The following is an 18,897-nucleotide window of genomic DNA, read 5'->3' on the forward strand; positions in this document are numbered from 1 at the left end:
AACGGTTGTCTTTCTAAAACTCCAAGGCGGCTAGGTTCGTGAACATTCAGACAACACAGGCCTAACTCGACTCATCCAACGCCCCCAGTCCGGCCTGGAGGGGCCGCACTTGGCTGGGATGACTCAAAATGCGGGACGGGTTTACTGCCGGGCGTCACCGCTTAATATCTGATAGAGGGGTTGTTCCCCCACTCACCCTGCTCACCTTCCGCTCACCGCGCTCCTTCTGTGCCCCACCGACAGCGCACAGACAATTTGCACCTGCTCTCAAATTTGCAAGCGTGCACAGACCATCTACCCTCCAGTATATATTGCCCGCTCCCCTCCCATATTTTCGATTTGCTTTTCTTCTTTTTTTTTCTTCATACTTACCTTGGCTGGCCTCCGGGAGATCAAGAATTCCTAGAGGTATGGCGAAGAGCCTTCATTGCACATCGAGGAGTTCTTCGTCATTGATTGTCCTACGGGATCGTCATGGCTGTAATTTTTGATGTTTTCCACACCTTTTTTTCATTGTGCGCTTGATTCTGTCGAGCCATGAGGAAGAAAATTTCATTCCCATTCGCATTGTCATCAGTGTCTTGATGTTTTTTATGCGGAAAGCTGAAACTGTTTACGGGTTCGGGCGTTGGAAGGCTGCTTGTTCAAATGTCCCAATCACATCATGTCATCGTGACGTTGAAGTCGCGACTTGCATGTCCACAAAACAAGCTATCGTATCGTAGCACAACCACAAGACACAACACTCGCTCCTGTGTCAAAGTCTCTCTTCTCTATATAACATCTGCTTCCTACCGTGGTATATGGTCGCAAAAAAACTAAAACCGCAAATAGTGAAAGGACAAAAAAAAAAAAAAAAGTAATGGTATCTCTTGTCGCAGATTTAAGGAAAACAAAAATCCACTTAGAATTAAGAAAACAACAAGAAGAATGCAGAGGCCATCCATCCCCAATTCTTAACCAAGACAAATATCCCATCTCTATAAAGTCCATTCATCCGTGGCTTTCGAAACAAAAGCGACCGACCGACCGACCGACCAAACCAGCCCAAGATAATATCCATCGACTCGAAACAGTCCATCCCGCCGGCGCACGCGCTGTTGATAACGCAATGGGAAAAAAAAAAGGCTTTCCTTTTAAAACAAATGCAATAGAACTTTCGCCCCAGTATGCAATATGTCTTTCTTTGATATCCCAAGTTGAAGAAGGAAAGAAACAAAAAAAAAAAATAGCTGCACTGCAACTGAAGGGGTGGGGAATAAATAACAAAAACAAAGGTTATAAGAAGAACAACATCCATCACCCAAGAGGAGAAAACAAGTCACTCCACACACCATTCTCTCCAAAAAAAAAAAGACTCAGCCCATCAACCCCATCTCATTCTGCGCCATAAACGTCCTCGCCAGCTCATCCCCTCCCCTCTCAGCCGCCTCCATCCAGTGAATAGCCAGGCACATCAGCGCCGGATCACTCCTGACATCCCCCACCCCGCCGCCGCCAGAACCAGCTCCCGGCGCCTCTTCCTTGTTTGCACCCACAACACCGCCCATGCCTTGCATCCTTGCCTGGGCAATGCCAGGGTGATACCTCCCCGAGCCACCACCCCCAGACCTGCCACCATATTTCTCAATAACCGCCTGCTTGAACACCTCTCTAGGCTTGCTAAGCGGCAGCGTCGTCCTCTCTACCAACTCCGGATTGGACAGGTAAAAGATGGCAAGCTCTCTCTGCGCAGTCGGGATGCCCTCCTTGGCAGTAATAGTCCACATCCTCGCCGCATCAGCAAGCGAATGCGTCGACAGCGGCAGCGGGCTCGGGGGCGGCGACGGTGGCGAAAGTGGCTCCCCGCCGGCAGACAAAATCCCAGAGTTGTCCGACGCGGTACTGCCTGGTCCAGGACGGGAGGGAGCACCCAACCCACCCCCCCTTGACTGCGTATAATTCTTGACTATATCATCCGCCACTTCCACCATGGTCCGGCAGACATCTTGCTTGAGGTTCAGTGCCGCAATACTGGCATCCCAAAAGGCCTTCCCACGCTCCGTCTTGTCCAAGATGGACGACGGGACAAAAGCAGCGATGAACTGCAGGTCGCGGAAGAGGGTCTTGGGTCGGATGTTGGCGTCACGGAAGAGCATCTGGAGGATGTTGGCAATCGCATTTTCGTTGGCTGGGTGGACCGAGGCGATTGATCGCGTTTCCATGTTGCCCCCTCCACCTGGGGTTCGTCCTCTTGGTGCGCTGTCAAACGGTGGCGCCTGCATCATGGTGTGGGAGCGACGCTCTTTGACATTGTCAAGTGTCTCTTCTAATGGCTGGGGACGGCCTCCAGTGCCGTGTTCGTCGGTCGCCGAGGAGGCTGAGCCCATGTCTGATCGGGCCCACGCCAGGCGTGCACGTCGAGATCCTGAATTCAAGGAGGCGATGATGAGGTGTTCAAGCTCATAGAGCGCGTTGAGCTTGACCATCGGGTTCGGATGAACACAAAACATATTCAGGAGCCGCCTGTAGGCCTTGGTAAAGGGAAACTCGGGCATGGAATCCTTCTTTGATTCTCGGTGGGATCGAATGGTCTCGTTAGTTGCCGAGCTCTCGTTGCCGTGGACACTGCCGCCGTGTACGCTCCCACGATGAGAACCGCCATGATGACTTCCATGATGGCTGCCAACGCTCTGGGTATCGGATAAGGCCTTCTCGCTAAGATCTCCTGTACTTCTCTTCCTCTCAAGCACCCGGCGTTCCAGCCCAGATCTGGCCGACCTCCTCTTTTCCTTGACCTGCGCCTTGCGGGCACGGCGCTGGATTGCTTCGCGCCTGTCAATACACTCCTGCCCCAAGCCTTCAAACCACGCGTCCGTTTCTGAACCACGGGCAAAGACAAGGTTACCCAAATCGGAAAGCAAGAGACTGGTCAACGTCTGCTTCAACTCTGTGAGGAAGCGGGACTTTTCTTCAGAGAGTCGCTGTTGGTACACTGTCTCATTGGATGAGATGGAAGTCCCTGGACGACCCGCTGAGTGTTGGGAAGGGAGCGGCTGATGGTTTGGTGGATGGAACGTAGCGGACAGGTTGGTAACGCTAGTAGTGGGCGAGTGGGCTCTTGACACAGCGCTGGGAGAGGTGGCACGGTGTTGGAATGGGGACCAGTAGGTAGCGTTAGGGTCAATCTGGTGAACTGGTGATGAGGCACCAAAATACTCCGGGCCGTCTAGAACCTCAGACATGGCAGTGCTAGCCCGCGAGAAGCTGAAACGGCTGGACGTGTCAAAAGATAAGACGCTCATGTTCTGACCTGACACGGCTCGTAATCCCCTGTCAGAAAGGGAAGGAGGCCTGCTGGCGGATCGGAACCTGTTCTCCGGGTCGCTGATGACACTGACCGAATCATCCCAGACTGACATGTTGTCCCGATCCCGATCCCTACCAGGTTTGCTTGTCTCGTGGGTACGGCGATCTCGGGCATAGAGCTCGCTAGACCACAGCACGGGTCCATCGATGATGCTATCCCCGACAAGCTTGCTCACACAGTTGTCAACTTCGCAGGTGAAGCGGTGTATACGCTCCTCGCCCTGGCAGAAATTCTCCACCCCACACTGCTGCAGCCAGCGGCTTGTTTTCTCAGCTTGCTCATCGCGAAGCTTGTTGGGGCCGCCTTGGTCCTCTGGTGCCGCCAGCAGGTCGAGGATCTGTGACTCGGTGCGGAAGATGTAGTTGGACGCAGGGCCGCGTTGCATTAGACTCTTGATGCGCTGGAAGGAGTTCCACCTGCGAGGCACGCCCATCGTCTTCAACGCCACGGCAACGTTCCGCGAGTCCTCGTACGGAGCCGAGTTGCGCACGTCTGTAACGTACCACATCTTATCCCGGAGAGCACGCAAGCGGCGCATCATACTCTCAATGAGACCTTCTGCGCGCTCCTGGCTCTGCTTGAGCCATACAAGCCAGGCGTCATATATCTCGATTGCCGCCGCTGACCGACGGATAGAATCACGAGGACCCCTCGAGAAGATGTTCAACAAGGTAGCAAATCCATCTTTACGAAGTGAGTCAGAGCCCAGCGCGTTGAGTTGTTGCAAAGTCCTCCAGTAAAGGTGTGCAGAAACGAAATCCGACTGGGCGCGAGATTGCGAGCAGGCTGCTGTCAACATGGCAATGAGCGGCGAGGAATCAGCTGAGTCTTCGAGTCCTTTCCCTTTGTTGTTCTCCGGCGGGCTGTCTGCGACGCTACTGGCGATACTTGCTGCTCGCTGGCGATAGGGGTTTCGGCTGCCCATTGTTGTGATGACCCGGTTCTTGGACCGGTACTTCTTCAAAGTGGATGAGGCACGGTTGCTGAATGTTTGCTTCTTAGCACCGTCATTCTCAAGATTTTGAGGAATCTCATATTCCTGTACAAGCTTCAGAATCGAATCTCGGAGCTGGTGATAGTCCTTGTCAAGTTCTGGCCGGTCATCTTCGGTGTCTTCACCTTCGGTGTCGCTAGTCTCTGAGGAGTTCTCGTCCTCCGGGTCGTCATCTGGATCAAACGTCATTTGGGTAGAAAGCTGTGTTCCGTCGCCTGAGATGAACAGCACCGCCCACCGTTCGGCGCAAGGGTGGCAGAGGCCATACACAACATCTTGGCCCAAGGCTTGGGTCATCTCATGTATGGCCAAGCGAAGCCGATATCCGTCTTCTTCATAGTTGCTGTTCTGCGGCTGCTGCTTTGGGGTGCCTAGATCTGGAATCGGGGGCGAATAGCGCGGTGGGCTGCCATCTTCTAAAAGGGGTTCTCGAGAAGTCGTGGCATCGCTGATGAAGGACTCGGCACTTGTGCTGATGACAGACATGGTGTCAAAGTTAGTGCTTGGCGCCGTCCTGACCGACATTGGCTGTGAGATGGCTGAGAAGCCCGAGACCGAAGGTGCCCCTGAGCGTAAGCTACCGGAATGCGCTGACCGCGGTCTGCGTTCGGGGAAGAGGGCGTTGATCAATGTCGTAAGGTCAGCTGGACTAACAACCAAATGGGGGTGAACTTCGGCTGTCTCTCTTAGAGAGGTGATGGACCTGGCAGGCAAAAGGCGTGGCTTCTTCTTGAACTTGGAGGAGTCCTTGAACCGGAGGTAAATGTTTTCGATATGTTTTTTAATCTTCGGTGGTGTTGAAACAGGGGTTTTGCTCGTCAGCATGTCCACGACAAACTTCTGGGCGTGCATGGCCACGGTTTTCAAGATCTTTTGCCGGCCATATTCAGTAATGTGATATTCAGCCATCATGCCATAGGCTTCGGGGTGAATAATGACCCCGAGCAACCAGTTCGTAAAGAGATATTTGGTAATCAACCAGCGGCGGGTGCTTTCGACATACTTCTTGTCCAGACGCTTCAGCATTTCTGTGCCGAGCTCGATCAAGCCCTCCGGAATGCCGGTCGTATCCTCGTCATCAATAACCTCGAAAAGCTCCTCGACAGCTCTGGCATAGAATTCCTCGGCCGCAATCTGGTCTTTGGAAGACCAATCCGAGATGTTGAACCGGGTTCCGTGCTGGTCTTCGGCGCGGTCGAGCAAAAAGGCTCCATCCTCGAGGATTTTCATAAGGTACCATTCCATGTTGGATTTTCCGGCCCAGTCACGCAAAGAGATCCAAACATTGAGCACGGCAGTGACGGTCTGTTCACTCCCCGTCTTCTGGCCTGAGATCAATCGAGCGCACGTGGTGGCCCATGTTTCGGTTCGGCGTTTGTCTTCGGCGCTGTCTGGTCCTGCGGAATTAGCAAAACAGGTGTAAATCAGAGCTGAGATGGGGTCGTGTCGCTGGAAGGAAAGAAGTCGTTCTATGGCACTGCGCTCCTTGCCCAGGCCGTTGGATGCTCCAAATCCCGAACCGGACAGGGTACCTGAGCCACCCGAGGCAACACGGGTGGACGTGCGGCTGCCGTGATAGGGGAGGACGGATTCGATGGGCTCTAGGGCTTGGTGAAAGCTAGTAAGCGCAGTGAGCTCCGAACTATTCAACGATGAGATGCGCGTTGCCAGGTAGTCGGGGTTCGTCCTGATCTGGTTCAAGAAAGTCAAAAACGTCTCTCTAGCGGACGCAGAGAGCTCGCTCAAAAACGGACTGGAGGTTCCAGAGGCAGGTTTAGCACCAGAGACCGATCCTGTAGGAGTGTCCAAGCTGTCAGATGAAGTCAAGCCAGGGGACTGCAGAAGCTCCATCTCTGGCTCCAATAATGCATAGCGGCGGGTTTCGTCGCAGCTTTTCCGAACATCGATGACGGCATTGAAAAGAGCAGCAAAGCCCTTCTTGTCGTCCCCGCGGAAGCTGTCCACCAAGGTTCTGTGGGCCGCCTCGCCACATCTCATCAGACGAGCAGACAAGGCGGTGGAAATCAAGCTTCTCTGAAGACGGATGCGAGTGTTTGCGCGCTTGCGCTCTTGGTACTTGGATAGGCGCACCAGGTGAGCTAGCTCCTCCAAAGTGGTCCTGTCCTCCACGGGGGCCAGAGACGGGGTGGTATAGAGAGATGTATCCTTCAGCAAGGGCCGTAAAAAGTTCATCTTCCCAAGCTTGTCGTCCGGTCCGGAGTCCAAGCTGTCGGAGTCGTGGGGCGGCTGCATCGGCACAGGTGCGGTGGCCTGGTCGATGATGGGCTTCTGAACAGACGAGCGCCTGGACAGGTCATCGGAGCGCCGCACAGAGGACGTCATGGTATCTCTTGCCAAACGGGACGGGCTTCTGGACCTATTGCGCCTCGAATGGGAGATCTCGACATGGTTGTCGGACGGGGTCGGGGTGGGTGAGCGTGAAGCAGGCGTTGCAGTATTCGACCGAGCTGGATTCCCAGACATGGCAGTTAGCATGTGGGCCTCCTCTTGTCTTGTTCTTGACCGGTGACCAGTCCCGTTTCCAACATACACGGTGTCGGGCGAATAGCGACGGGCGACTCAAGAGAACGCTGCATGGATATCATAATGGGCCCATGAGGGGGCTCGAGTCGAGAGTTGCGATCGCCCATGTACTACCAGCCGAGTGCTGATAGCTGTGGGAAGGACCGCTCGACTCGGAAGAAACGCGAGGGCGGGTGGAGTGCGGTCTCGTGGTGTTTATGGACAAATCGGGCGCCGGGTTGGGCTGGAGGTTGTATACACAGAGAGCAGGCGGGGGAGGGGCCGAGGCTGGACGAATACAAGATATCAATCAATCGGCAGCAACAAATAGTGGGTAACCACAGCAGCAGCAACGGCGACGACAAGAGCCGCTGCGAGGACGGTTATGTATGTATAGTAGTTCGAGCCTCGGTCGACTTGCGACTGGAAACGGGGTGGCCTCTTTCAAGAGTGCCGCGAGAACATGGTCTCGTCAGTCAACAAATTAAAGGAGGGGCGCGTGTTGGCGGGCGATCTCGACGATGACGGGAAAGGTGGTGGAAGTGTTGGGGAAGCTCTATGGAACGGGTGACGTTGCGATGAGGCGCTGCTAGGTAAGGGACGAGGTAAGAGGTAGGTGTCGGGAGAGGGAGTTTGTCTCTGGCTGTCCTGTCTCATGAGAGAGAGAGAGCGAGAGGAGAGCTTCCGTCCCATCTCCATGCAGCTTCCCTGCCTTCTTCCAGGTGTGTACATGTCGATGCAGTGGACGTCGAAGCGTGGGGTAGCGGGCTGGCCCAATTGGGTTACGCAGCCCATCTGCCCCATCACTTGCTGTCTCCACTTGACCTGTGTCAACCATACCCTGTGAGCTGGCTGGTCAACTGCGCCATCCACTCTGCATCTCCAACTGCACCCGTCCCCGCGACACTGGCCTCTTGGTCTTGCTGGTGCTGCTGCTGCTGCCCGACCCGTGCCCCTTACTTCAGCTCTGCTTTCCCGCCTGCCGCCTGCGCGTCTTCCTTCTGCGTCATAAGACTCAAGAAAGCTCAAGAGGGCCTCCACCTCACCTCTCACCGTCTCATACCGACTCTCGCCGAAAGCGGTCATGGTGAGTGCCAACACACCCGCCAGCAAAGAGTAGACGCGCTCACGAGCGGAACCCCATCCCACCGCGCGTTCACAGTCCCGTCGTAGTGGTGGCGATGGAGACCTGACCATACCCATACGAAGTATACCTCAGTTGCCGCCTCCCCGAAACATATTATGCGGGAAATTATTATTGTCTCCCTTCGCTGACGCCTCCCACCTCCCGTCCTGTTGCAATTTTTTTCCTGCTTCGATTCTTCACTTGATGCAGGAGGAGGGGTACGGAGTAGGGTAGGTCAGTCAGTCAGTCATCAACTCCCATGGCCACAGCCTGGTGCGCTGGCCTTGCAGCTCGCCCCGCCTTCCCTTTTGTCCAGAGACCCATTTTTGGCGGCCGGCGCAGTTCAAACGGTCCAATCTCCGCCCTCCACGACCCAAAAACCACCCGGACGGAACCTGCCCGCATCGTGAGCCCAGCATTCGCCTGGTCTGCTTCAAGATGCCAACTCAGCTTCCCATCGTCCCATCACCAATCATTCCCCGCCACTATTTCAAGCATGCGTCAACCTGTTTCCTTCCTGGCCTTGGGATCCCGCGATTCAGGGGCGATCCAGATCAACCCTCTCTCTCTGCCGCATGCTGTACATACGGCACATGCTACCTACTGCTACGGCGAGAACCGCCCACCCCCCGAGGGTCTGGTTTGACAGGCCGACCAGTCCCATCCACTGGCTTCGCTTTTCTGGTGTCACGAGATCATTCAGGTGCCCATCTTGGATCATCTCTTGGATGTGTAGCCATGGCCCAACCCCTACCCTGATAGGGACCCAACCCTGGGCGCGAGAACGGTGAGGTCTGATCTCAGGAACCACATCACCTCAACAAGGCGATGAGATGAACTAGTGGCCTAGGGCGAGACAACTTACCACGCGTACCTGGACGATCTGTTGTTCCCCAACCCACCGCGCAAACACAGCGGGGCCTCATACTTTAACGCACCATCTAAGGCAGGTCCCTGATGCTAGGTACCAAGTAAGATAACCACACACCTCTGTCGGCTTCCGGAAAGCGAAGCAATCCATTTATTGTCTTTCTGCATCTCTAGGCCGAGTGGCTGCTGGTTTTCTTTTCTGAGAAGATGCAGCTCGCCATTGGTCTGCCGGCTGCCGACTATCAGGGGTTTCAAATCGCTTCATATCCAACCATTTCAACTGGATTGAGCTAGATCTTAGCTCGTATCGCCCTGTGTGGACAGATTTGTCTTTTTTTCTCGGGCGGCTGTGGTAAATCACACAACTGTAGCTCTTGCTATGTCGTGCATATCCTCACAAAGCGTCACAACGACACCCCCTTTCAGCTTTCCCATGATTTTGTTCTGGTCGTTTTATTTTCATCTGAACCTGTAATTCCGGTATCACTGCTGCTTGTTCCCTTGTGGATGTGTAGGACAACAGACCACGAGGTCGTCAGACGGGTGATGGGTGGGTGGTTTAACGTAGGACGAGGAATCCCTCGACACCACGGCCAGCAACGTAGACAGCTTTACAAGAAGAAGAAAAATGCGAGGTATCCGATGCGCTGGACATGCACCTCGCCCAGTTTGGTCTTTTCTAGAGCGTCACAACAGGAAACAAGAAAAAAAGGGGTCGCCGGTGTCTGTGTGTGGTGTCGTGTCTGTGTATGTGAGTTGAGTATCTCTGTGATAGGTACTTTGGACCCCGAGTGTGCAGTGCGAGGATATCAGCTGGGTACAAGTGTAAGGCCTGAGATGGGGAATTTTCCATGACGGTGTTTTGTCCAGTTGGTGTAAGCGAGGAACCTCTCTGCACAAATACATCTTGGTTGTGGGAGTGTATCAGATGACAGGACTGCCAGAGCTGCATGATGATATCTCTCCAGGAACAAGTGAACTGTCGGTGTATAATACTATGACATTCATTAAGCTACCTACCCACGTGCTCAGAACGAGATATTTCTGCAGCTGATACATTCGTGTCCTTGAGCAAGTTACACAGAACCTGGTCAGTATAACAACCACACTAGAACAGGGTAGCAATTATCGATATCCCAGCACACTTCGCAGAACCATCTACTCTTCCAATAAAAACCCCAATCAAAGCCCCCCCAGGGAGAATATCTCTACATGACATACATACAGTACATAACTCGGGTAAAAAGCACCCATGGATCTTTTCCACCACCCCCTTCCCCACCCACAACCACCAGCCAACCGCCCTCAGTTAAAATCACCCACAAAAAAAACCCCCAGGCGTGGCCACTCTGGAGCAATTAAACGCTGGCATACATAATACATCATGCAAGTGAGATCTCATTCGTTTTGACCTACACATAAACCCAAAAAAGCATGTCAACAAGAAGAAAACAAAACCCGCCAGCTCACACACATGGTTCGACACCCGCCCCCCCGCCCCATATCCGCCAGCGCAGGTCGCATATCCGGCCGCATGAGCAATTGTCCCATCTGCCACCCATTTCCATTTCCCTTCCCCACCCTCTCCCTCTCTCACCTCACCCTTCAAAGCTGGCCGAAGATTATCCCATCTCACAAAGAAAAAAAACAAGCCATATGACTTCAGGTTCACAGCCATGCACCGGCTCCTGGAACCCTCCGTCCCCAATGCCATCTCTGTTACCTCATCCTCCCTCCACCAGCACATCACGCCTCATCAAAACACCCCAAAATGAAATCAAGATGACTTTACAACTATGCACCAGCCCTCCAGAACTCCTTCCAGATGATACTACACACGCAATTCCATTCCCTTTCTCAAAATCTCTTCCTACATCCACACCTAACCCCCTTAATCCCCCCTCCCAAACCTGATGTCAAAATCCTTCAAAACACTCATAATACTCGCCGCCTCAACCTCAATAGGCGCCAACCTCTGCCCCCCACCATTCCTCCCCCCCCCTTGTCCACTGCTCCCCGGCCTGGGAACCGGCAGCGCCTTCAACTTGGGCAGCCAAGTCCCAATCTCATCCGCCGCCTGATCAAAGTGCCTGTGACTAGCCAGCGTCTTATACGCCTCGGCACAAGACAGCGCCAAAGGGAAACCTGACTCTGACGCAGAAGTCTGCATAGGAGGAAGCGGCTGCAGTGCGCCAGATTGAGAAGCGTCGCTGTTGCCAGACTTGCAACATCCACCTCCTGGTCCAGCACCGCCGCAGCACCCACCACCACCGCTGGCTCCCGGGTTGTTCTTCTCAAAGTTGGCTGCTAGGGACCTACAAAAGAGGCCTGACTTGGGATCGGAAAGACACTGAGCGCAAGTACCCGGGCCGTTGGGGCCACACCGACTCCCCGAGGGCTTAGCTTGGGTGGCGTTGGAATTGGTAGAAGAGCGGTTCTGGTTTGCCCGTGGACCAGGAAGCTTGATAGCACCGGTGGCGGTCACTTCCATAGGTATTGGGGCGACATCGTCCTCTGATGGTGGTGGTGTGTGAGTCTGTGTTTGCTCAGCAACTGATGGTAGTGGTTGTTGGAAGGACATGGGGTTCATGAGAGCCTCAGCACACATGCAGTATGTTCCATCCTTGCAGAAGCCGCATGAGTCCCTAGCCTCAAGCGACATCATGGGCTGTAAAGACTGTGGTGGTGGTTGGGTGACCATTGGAAGTGACATTCTGTTGTCCTTAGCAAACATGGCGGTAAAGTCTGTTTCCATAGGTATTCCAGCATCCGAACGATGCCGCTTCTCCTCGGGTGCCGAAGGTGGTGTGCTTGGTGAGTGCGGTCGTTTGAGGTCGGACATTCTGAGGGCTTCCTCCAAACATTCGCAGCTTGACCCAAGTGTGCATTTTCCACATCCCATCGATGTGTCGGTGTCTTGAAGCACAGCTTCAGCACATGCACATGACCCAGATGCTTGACAGCCACCACACCCTAGAGGCGCCATCATTTCGTCGGGAGGGGAGATGATGTTGGAGATGGAAAATGATTGAGTGGTTGGTCGGGGTTCCGCAATGGGCACAGCACTTGGCCCCGAGCTCTTCGGCGGAGCAGGCTGCAAAGGTCGTCTGGGCTGTGAGATATTGGCAAGCGGATTCGTTTGAGGCTGTATTGGTGCCGGAAGACGTCCATGATTTCCAGTTGACGAAGGTGACTGAGAATCCCATGCTGATAACATTGAGTTGCGTTCTTGTCTCTCCTTGTCAAGCTGTGACTGCAACCACTGGCAACGAGATCGGAGTGTCTGTCTCTCGGTCTCCAGGTGATTGATACGCTCCTGAAATTCCTGGACGACCCGGTCGTGCTCTTCCTTCTGCTCATCCAATTGCTCCTCCAGCTCCCCAACCCGAGCAGCCCTACGCTCACGAAAGGCCCTCTGTGCAGCTCTGTTTTGAGCTTTGCGTTTGGTTGGTGGAGTGTCGGTGGCAGGTTTTCGACCTGGCTTGGGTCTGGGAGGAATGACCCACTCCTTGCTGGTCATGCTCATGGCCATAGGTTGTTGCCCTGGGCCCGGTGACATAACTCCAGGCGACGCCATGTTCAAAGGGGTTGAGGCTTTGATGGAGGGTGGCCTGTTGGGTGCGTTTGGGCGGATGGCGATGGGAGGCGCTGACACGGAGGTTGAAGATGTGGGAGTGGAGACGTTGGACGGAGAGGCCGCAGATGCGGGGGTGGAGGCAGGGCTGGAGGAATCTCTGCCGAGCGTCGTCGTGATGGAAAGAGTTCTTTTGTCGGTGTTCCCAAGCCCGACTGGGGAAGCAGCGGCAGCCATGATTACTGGCAACGGAATGATTTGACGGACCACGAGGGTTGGTGGTGCAGAGGTCGAGGACTGTACCGAACTAGTGGCAACTGACTGCAGGTTGCAGCCGAATTTTATGTCACCAGTAAAACGGGCTAGGGCCGACCGTTTAGGGAGTTCTCCTCGGTATCCGAAAGGCAGGGAGATGGCATTCAATAAGGAAGTCCAAGTTTGATAGTGTCGAACTGCGAGAATGGGTTGTCTGTAAATGCCGCTTTTAGTAGGTGACGAGTCGCTCCGCAGTCAAGGAGAATTTTGACACGAGTGACTCCAAAGTTGTTCGCAAGATCACTTTAGATGGCGGCGTCTTGTTTGAGAAGGAGGTTGTGAATGACACGTGATACTGTTCAATCGGTGTGCTGGCACAGGGTCAAATATCGAGATGACGATGACGCCGATGTTGTGGGAAGAGGATTTTGAGGGTCTTGATGCTGAAAAATTGAAGCAGACGGAGGAAAGGGTCTTCTTTTGCGTCAACCGAAGACGCCCGGGCTCAGTGTGGGCTAGCGAGGCCGGAGTTTTCGCCCAGGCCAAGGAGTTTGAGGGCTTTGATTCGGTAAAGGTTGAGAGATGGAGATGTCAGTCGGCCCACTGATTTGATTGATAAGATTATAGGATCGCGCTAGATTCAAAGCGGCCTAGCGAGGGGTGGTGGTGCCATGCTTGCGTCAAGGAACCCCACGGTCGAAAGCCGAGTGAGGGTCACCGCTTCGACAGCAGATCCCAACCGGAACACGGATAATCACAGTCATCACTTCGGTCACCACCGGAATCCGCTCGGTCTATCGCTTGATGATTTGTGGTTCTCTGCTGAAGTTTTCTATTCAACATGGTAATTTGTCGAGCCGTTCAGTAGGCGAGCGATATCGGACATACTGCGACGTCTTTAGAAGACCGTCAGCAACTAGCGCCCGGAAGGAAAGGCTGAAGAGGACACTCCTCGAGCTAATTGCTGCCCGTAAATCATGTGGGTGCTTCTGGAGCAAGCTTTGCCCAGGTGATTCCGGCGGGCCTCAAGAAGGCGTGCCTGACTGAGGTCAACTCGAATTCTGTGTATCTGTGTAAGAGAAGGGAGTTTGGGTCAATGCTGCCACCACAACTGAAAGAAAGCTGTATTAGCTACCAACATGATGTGGGGAATACCAACTTGAGTGTCTCATCGTGCCATCTGGTATTATCCTCATATTCAAAATATGGCTGACCGTTGACTTCAAGCCGTCATCCAGAGTTGCAACGCACGGGCCCAGAGTCCGCCAAGACATGGAACATGTCCAGAAGCCCAGCATCACGGTCCGAAGTACCATCAACATTCTGTCAACCAAAATCAGCCAACTCCCACCGTCGACCACAAACAATAAAACCAACAAAAATGGCCCAACTCGGCCTCCCCCCAAACTCCCGCCCAACATCCTCCTACTCATCCAACCTCAACCTCTACTCCCCCCCGTCCCCCAAATCCCAACTCCCCAGCCGCCGCTCCTCCCTCTCCTCCTCGGCCACAGACGACTTAGAAAACTCCTCCTCCCTTCCCTTCCCCGCCGCCCTCTCCCGTCGCGACTTTCTCGCTCCCGACTTCGACCCCGCAAGCTACCTCTCCACCCTTCACACCGGTGGCCCAGCCTCTCGGCATCAAACCCTCGAGGACCTGCGCTCTGAACTCCGCGATCGAAGCTCTGCTATCAGCGCCGAACTGCTTGAACTGGTCAACTCGAATTACACGGCCTTTCTCGGGCTAGGGGATGAGCTCAAGGGCGGGGAGGAGCGCGTCGAGGATGTGAGAGTAGCACTCTTAGGTTTCCGAAGAGCGGTAGAGGAGGTTCAGTCTAGGGTTAGGGAGCGGAGGGTGGAAGTAGGGGGGCTGAATCAGGAGTTGAGGGATGTCAAGGGGGCGGTGGAGACGGGCAGGAAGATGCTCGAGTTGGATGAGAGGGTGAGCGGATTGGAGAAGCGATTGGCGGTAGGAGGGACGGGGCAGCAGCAGCAGCAGCAGAAAAGGGATGGAGATAGCAGTGATGAGGAGAATTGGGATGATGACGACGAGATTTTTGGGAGCGATGATGAGCAGACTCAGGACGAAGACGGTGTGGAGTTTGTCAGTAGCAGGCCGGCGAAGCTAGCTGCTTTGGCGAGGGAGTGTGTGTATGTGGATGGACTGGCCGAGGCCATTGGTAGGGATCTTCTGTTTGTGAAGAAGACTGACGAGAGGATATTTCGGTGTCGGAACACGATACTGCTCGACTTGAGCACAGCCGTAAGAGAGGCACGGAAAGCTGGAGTCAAAGGTCAGGGGCGTGTTATTAAACTGTTGGCGATTTACGGGGCCTTGGATGCGCAGGCGGAGGCTGTGAAGGTCCTGAGAGAGAAATGATGTCTCAGTTCAAAATCCAGGGGGCATAAAAGGCGCAGAGCGACTGGCATCACGATACCCAATTTTCCAGGATTTTTTTTTCTTCATACAAGGATTATGATACATGGCATACATCTAATATACATTGAAAAACAACAAAACTACATGACAGTAGCCAGGTGTTCTGGCTTGACCTTGTCGTCTGTTGGGGCAAAGTTACCGTTCAAACTGATCCCTGGGCCATGCGTTGTGCTCAAAACAACCTCGTCAATAGCCTTGGGAATGTTGTCGTCCAGTTGGTTGATGTTGTCTTTGAGCTTGGACATGAACGCCTTGATGTTGTCGGCAAGCATTTTGGGGGAGAAACCGAGCTGGCCCACGGCCATTCTCACAACACCGCTTCTTTCTCTGTACTCGTCCGCGCCAATCAACTCCTGCATCGTCTCCTTGATGTCGCTGGTAATGGTTCCACGTTTTGGGTTGGGCATCAGATTCTTGGGACCGAGAATTCTGGCGACCTGGGCTTTCTTCAGGGCTTCTTGGCTGTCGGTGTGGCAGATCAACTTGTTGAAGGCGATCTCTCCTCGTCGGATGGCCTCGAATAAGCTCTCCTCACCCACCGCCACGGCACCAAGTTGTTGAGCCTCGGTCGCTAGGGCGCTGCCCTCGGGGCAGATGACACCGATACGGGTATCGGTCTTGACTGGGAAGGGCAGACGAATGGCACTTCGGAGGACGGGACCGCTCTTCTGGGTCTTGACTTTGACGGCGAGATCATACTTGACGGTGGTAGGTGGACGTCCAACTTCGGCAGCGCGGAGGTACCTTATGGACAGTAAGCGACAATACGCCGGCATGGGGTGACATTGGGAAGGAAGCTTACCTCATGGCATCGCAGAGTGTGAACTGCTCCATTGGTGAGAGATCATAGCTGCGGAATGTCTTATAGGTCTTCTTCTTCTTCACGGGCTTCTTGCGCATGCCTCCACCACCGCCACCAGACGCATGCCGGACCTGTGGTGTCGCAACCGATGGCACGAGGAATTTTGGTATTGTCGAGGTGACCGTTGGCCTGGCTGGTGTGGACAGGCTGAGCCTTGCCAGAGAGGCAAGGCAATGATGTGTGGAAGCCATTGCGAGCTGTAGGACACGAACGGCGACGTCGTGAGCCTCCCGCCTCTCTCTGTCGCTGTCGGTTGCGCTGCTTCAGAAAAAAGTTGGACCCCGGCCTGTTGAGGTTCGTTGCCTTGAATGTTAGGCTCAAACCAAATGTTCAGACAAGGTCCTGAGAGCTTCGGTTTTCACCGCCTTACCAAAACCGTTGGCACTCGCGGCAGAAACCCCGCGCTGGGACGGGTGAATGTGGGGCTTTTTTGTTGCCCCTCCAAAATCCCAGGTGCCGAGACTATCATCGGTGACTGTTTTCTCATCACGTCCCCTATTCCTATACTCACCACCCTTACCCACCGTCCACCATGAAGCTGGAAGAGCTCCATCCCATTGAGGCCCTCCTCACGGCCGATTTCCGCTCAATCGAGCCTCGTCTTCAGTCCCTCGATAAGCATCTCATCCTCCGCACCTACCTCCATGGCTACACTCTTAGCGAGCTGGACACCAAGGTCTGGCAGGCCCTCCGCGGCAACCGCGCCGCTTTTTCCTTTATCAAGCGCGGTAGTCTTGTCAACCTCGCTCGCTGGTTTGAGTTCATCGAGGTGATGCACCCTGAGATCCAGGACGAGATCAAGGCCAAGGATGCTGCTGCCAAGGCGAAGGTCGCCGCTGCCAGCAAGGCCGGTGGTTCTTATGCTCTTAATCTGCAGAATACAGGTAGGTTGATATAGACTGTCAAATGCGTATTGGACTCAATGTGCTAACAGACATGAACAGACCAGGGCGTTGTTACCAGATTCCTGCCCGAGCCTTCGGGATACCTCCATATTGGACATGCCAAGGCAGCTCTTCTCTCCTGGTACTTTGCCCAGCAGTACAAGGGCCAGCTTCGCCTCCGTCTCGATGACACAAACCCCGACAAAGAGAAGGAGGAATACCAGGATGCCATCATCGAGGATCTTGCCATGATGGGCATCAAGTGCGATACCCTCACCTACACCAGTGACTACTTTGATTATCTTTACGATATGGCGATCAAGATGATCAAGGAGGGACATGCCTATGCCGACGATACTGACCAGGAAACTATGCGCAACGAGAGATGGAACGGCATCGCTTCCAAGCGCCGCGACACGCCAGTGGAAGAGAACTTGCGCATCTTCGAGGAGATGAAGAAGGGTTCCGAGGAAGGCGTCCGCTACTGCCTTCGCGCAAAGCTCTCGGTCGACAACCCCAACAAGGCCATGAGAGATCCTGTGATCTACCGTTGCAACGTGGACACGCCTCATCACCGCACCGGCACCAAATGGAAAATGTACCCCATGTACGATTTCGCTTGCCCTGGTGAGTTTTGTCATTTTTCTTTTGACCTCTTCTGACCTTCCCTTTCGTCGTTGGGGCCGTTGAGATGAGAAAGACGTGATATTGACAGCACCTGCAGTTGTCGACAGCTACGAGGGCGTCACCCACGCCTTGAGGTCCACAGAGTACACCGACCGCAACCCTCAGTACGCCTGGTTCCAGAAAACCCTGCAGATCCGCAAGGTCCATATGTGGGATTTTGCGCGCATGAACTTCGTCAAGACTTTCCTCTCCAAGCGCAAGCTTGCCAAGCTCGTCGATACTGGAAAGGTTTGGGGATGGGATGACCCCCGCATGCCCACCATTCGTGGTGTCAGGAGAAGAGGAATGGGCATCGAGGCTCTGCGCGAATTCATTATTGCTCAGGTATTTCTCTGGCCTTTTATCTCCGCCGTCGCAAAAATTAACAGCAAAACAGGGACCTAGCCGCAACGTTGTTACCATGGACTGGACCAAGTTCTGGGCTACCAACAAGAAGCACATTGATCCTATCGCTCCCCGCCACACTGCTCTCCTGAAGAAGGATATTGTCAAGGTGCCCGTCACAGGCGCCGAGGCTCCTGCTCAGCCCTTCCAGGAGGACAGACCCAAGCACCCCAAGAACAAGGATATCGGTACCAAGAAGGTGGCGTTTGGTCCCGAGATTCTGCTTGATCAAGCCGATGCCAAGAGCTTCAAGGAAGGCGAGGAGATCACTCTCATGGCTTGGGGCAATGCCTTTGTTCGCAACATTGCTGAGGGTGACCCCATCACCTCGTTGACGTGCGAGCTCAACGTGGCAAAGGGCGATGTCAAGACGACGGAGAAGAAGGTTACCTGGCTCGCTTCTAGCCAGACTCTCGTGCCTGCCGAGCTTTGGGACTTTGACTACCTTATCACCAAGGACACGCTGCAGGAGGAAGACAACATGGAGGACTTCCTGAACCCCACCACCTCTACTATGGAGGAGGCATTCTGTGATGAAGCTACGGCCCAGCTCAAGAAGAACGACATCATCCAGCTAGAGAGGCGTGGTTACTACCGTGTGGACAAGGGTCTCGATGACTGGAAGGAGGGTGAGGAGAAGAGGCTTGTCCTCTTCAACATCCCGACTGGCAAGACTGGATCCAAGTAAGGTTGTATGTTCTGCTGTCGGTTTGTGATGGGAAAGTTTGATAGAATACTAGATGTGTCCTACAAAACTGGCTTGTCCTGTGTGTTGGCGTCAAGATGCAACTGCTGAAGTGTGGTGGTGAATAGTATCACTTTGGAAAGCAAAATAAACATCTGACAGGGCAACGGATAGGGGCTGGAGCTTGATGCATGCGCTCTGTGCCGAAAACCGTCTGGTGTGCCGAAGGCCGTCTTGGCAACTTGGCAGATTCGTAGGCGAAAA

General features: G+C 54.1%; 5 protein-coding genes across 5 annotated transcripts; 2 read left to right on the forward strand and 3 right to left on the reverse strand.

The window, feature by feature from the left end:
- Positions 1–722: 722 nt before the first annotated feature.
- QC764_206570 (uncharacterized protein) lies at positions 723–7,494 on the reverse strand. The gene is made up of 2 exons (XM_062944367.1): positions 6,895–7,494; positions 723–6,811 (listed from the first exon to the last, which is right to left on the reverse strand). Exons 1-2 carry the CDS (start codon positions 6,992–6,994, stop codon positions 1,359–1,361), a joined length of 5,553 nt encoding a protein of 1,850 aa, XP_062803183.1. The 5' UTR covers positions 6,995–7,494; the 3' UTR covers positions 723–1,358.
- Positions 7,495–10,753: 3,259 nt separating this feature from the next.
- On the reverse strand, positions 10,754–12,673 carry QC764_206580 (uncharacterized protein; the record flags this gene model as incomplete). Its single annotated transcript, XM_062944368.1, has 1 exon — positions 10,754–12,673. The coding sequence occupies one exon, from the start codon at positions 12,671–12,673 to the stop codon at positions 10,754–10,756; it is 1,920 nt and encodes a 639-aa protein (XP_062803184.1).
- A 1,297-nt stretch (positions 12,674–13,970) lies between these two features.
- Positions 13,971–15,071, forward strand: QC764_206590 (uncharacterized protein; the record flags this gene model as incomplete). Its single annotated transcript, XM_062944369.1, has 1 exon — positions 13,971–15,071. The coding sequence occupies one exon, from the start codon at positions 13,971–13,973 to the stop codon at positions 15,069–15,071; it is 1,101 nt and encodes a 366-aa protein (XP_062803185.1).
- Positions 15,072–15,136: 65 nt separating this feature from the next.
- On the reverse strand, positions 15,137–16,299 carry QC764_206600 (uncharacterized protein). Its single transcript, XM_062944370.1, has 2 exons — positions 15,934–16,299; positions 15,137–15,875 (listed from the first exon to the last, which is right to left on the reverse strand). The coding sequence occupies exons 1-2, from the start codon at positions 16,182–16,184 to the stop codon at positions 15,212–15,214; spliced, it is 915 nt and encodes a 304-aa protein (XP_062803186.1). The 5' UTR covers positions 16,185–16,299; the 3' UTR covers positions 15,137–15,211.
- Positions 16,300–16,408: 109 nt separating this feature from the next.
- On the forward strand, positions 16,409–18,814 carry QC764_206610 (uncharacterized protein). Its single transcript, XM_062944371.1, is given in 5 exon segments — positions 16,409–16,446; positions 16,455–16,877; positions 16,938–17,504; positions 17,602–17,888; positions 17,941–18,814. Coding segments are annotated over 4 exon segments (1,902 nt in total). The 5' UTR covers positions 16,409–16,446; positions 16,455–16,525; the 3' UTR covers positions 18,637–18,814.
- The last annotated feature ends 83 nt before the right edge of the window (positions 18,815–18,897 follow it).

This window comes from Podospora pseudoanserina, chromosome 2, assembly GCF_035222485.1.
Source record: "Podospora pseudoanserina strain CBS 124.78 chromosome 2, whole genome shotgun sequence".
Lineage (NCBI taxonomy): Eukaryota > Fungi > Ascomycota > Sordariomycetes > Sordariales > Podosporaceae > Podospora > Podospora pseudoanserina.

Bases quoted from the DNA above. Each gene is read 5' to 3' on its own strand.
- QC764_206600 (XM_062944370.1), bottom strand. From the start codon at position 16,184: ATGGCTTCCACACATCATTGCCTTGCCTCTCTGGCAAGGCTCAGCCTG. The intron at 15,876-15,933 runs GTAAGCTTCCTT...ACTGTCCATAAG, and splicing joins ACACTCTGCGATGCCATGAG to GTACCTCCGCGCTGCCGAAG.
- QC764_206570 (XM_062944367.1), bottom strand. From the start codon at position 6,994: ATGGGCGATCGCAACTCTCGACTCGAGCCCCCTCATGGGCCCATTATG. The intron at 6,812-6,894 runs GTATGTTGGAAA...CTGGGAATCCAG, and splicing joins CGCTATTCGCCCGACACCGT to CTCGGTCGAATACTGCAACG.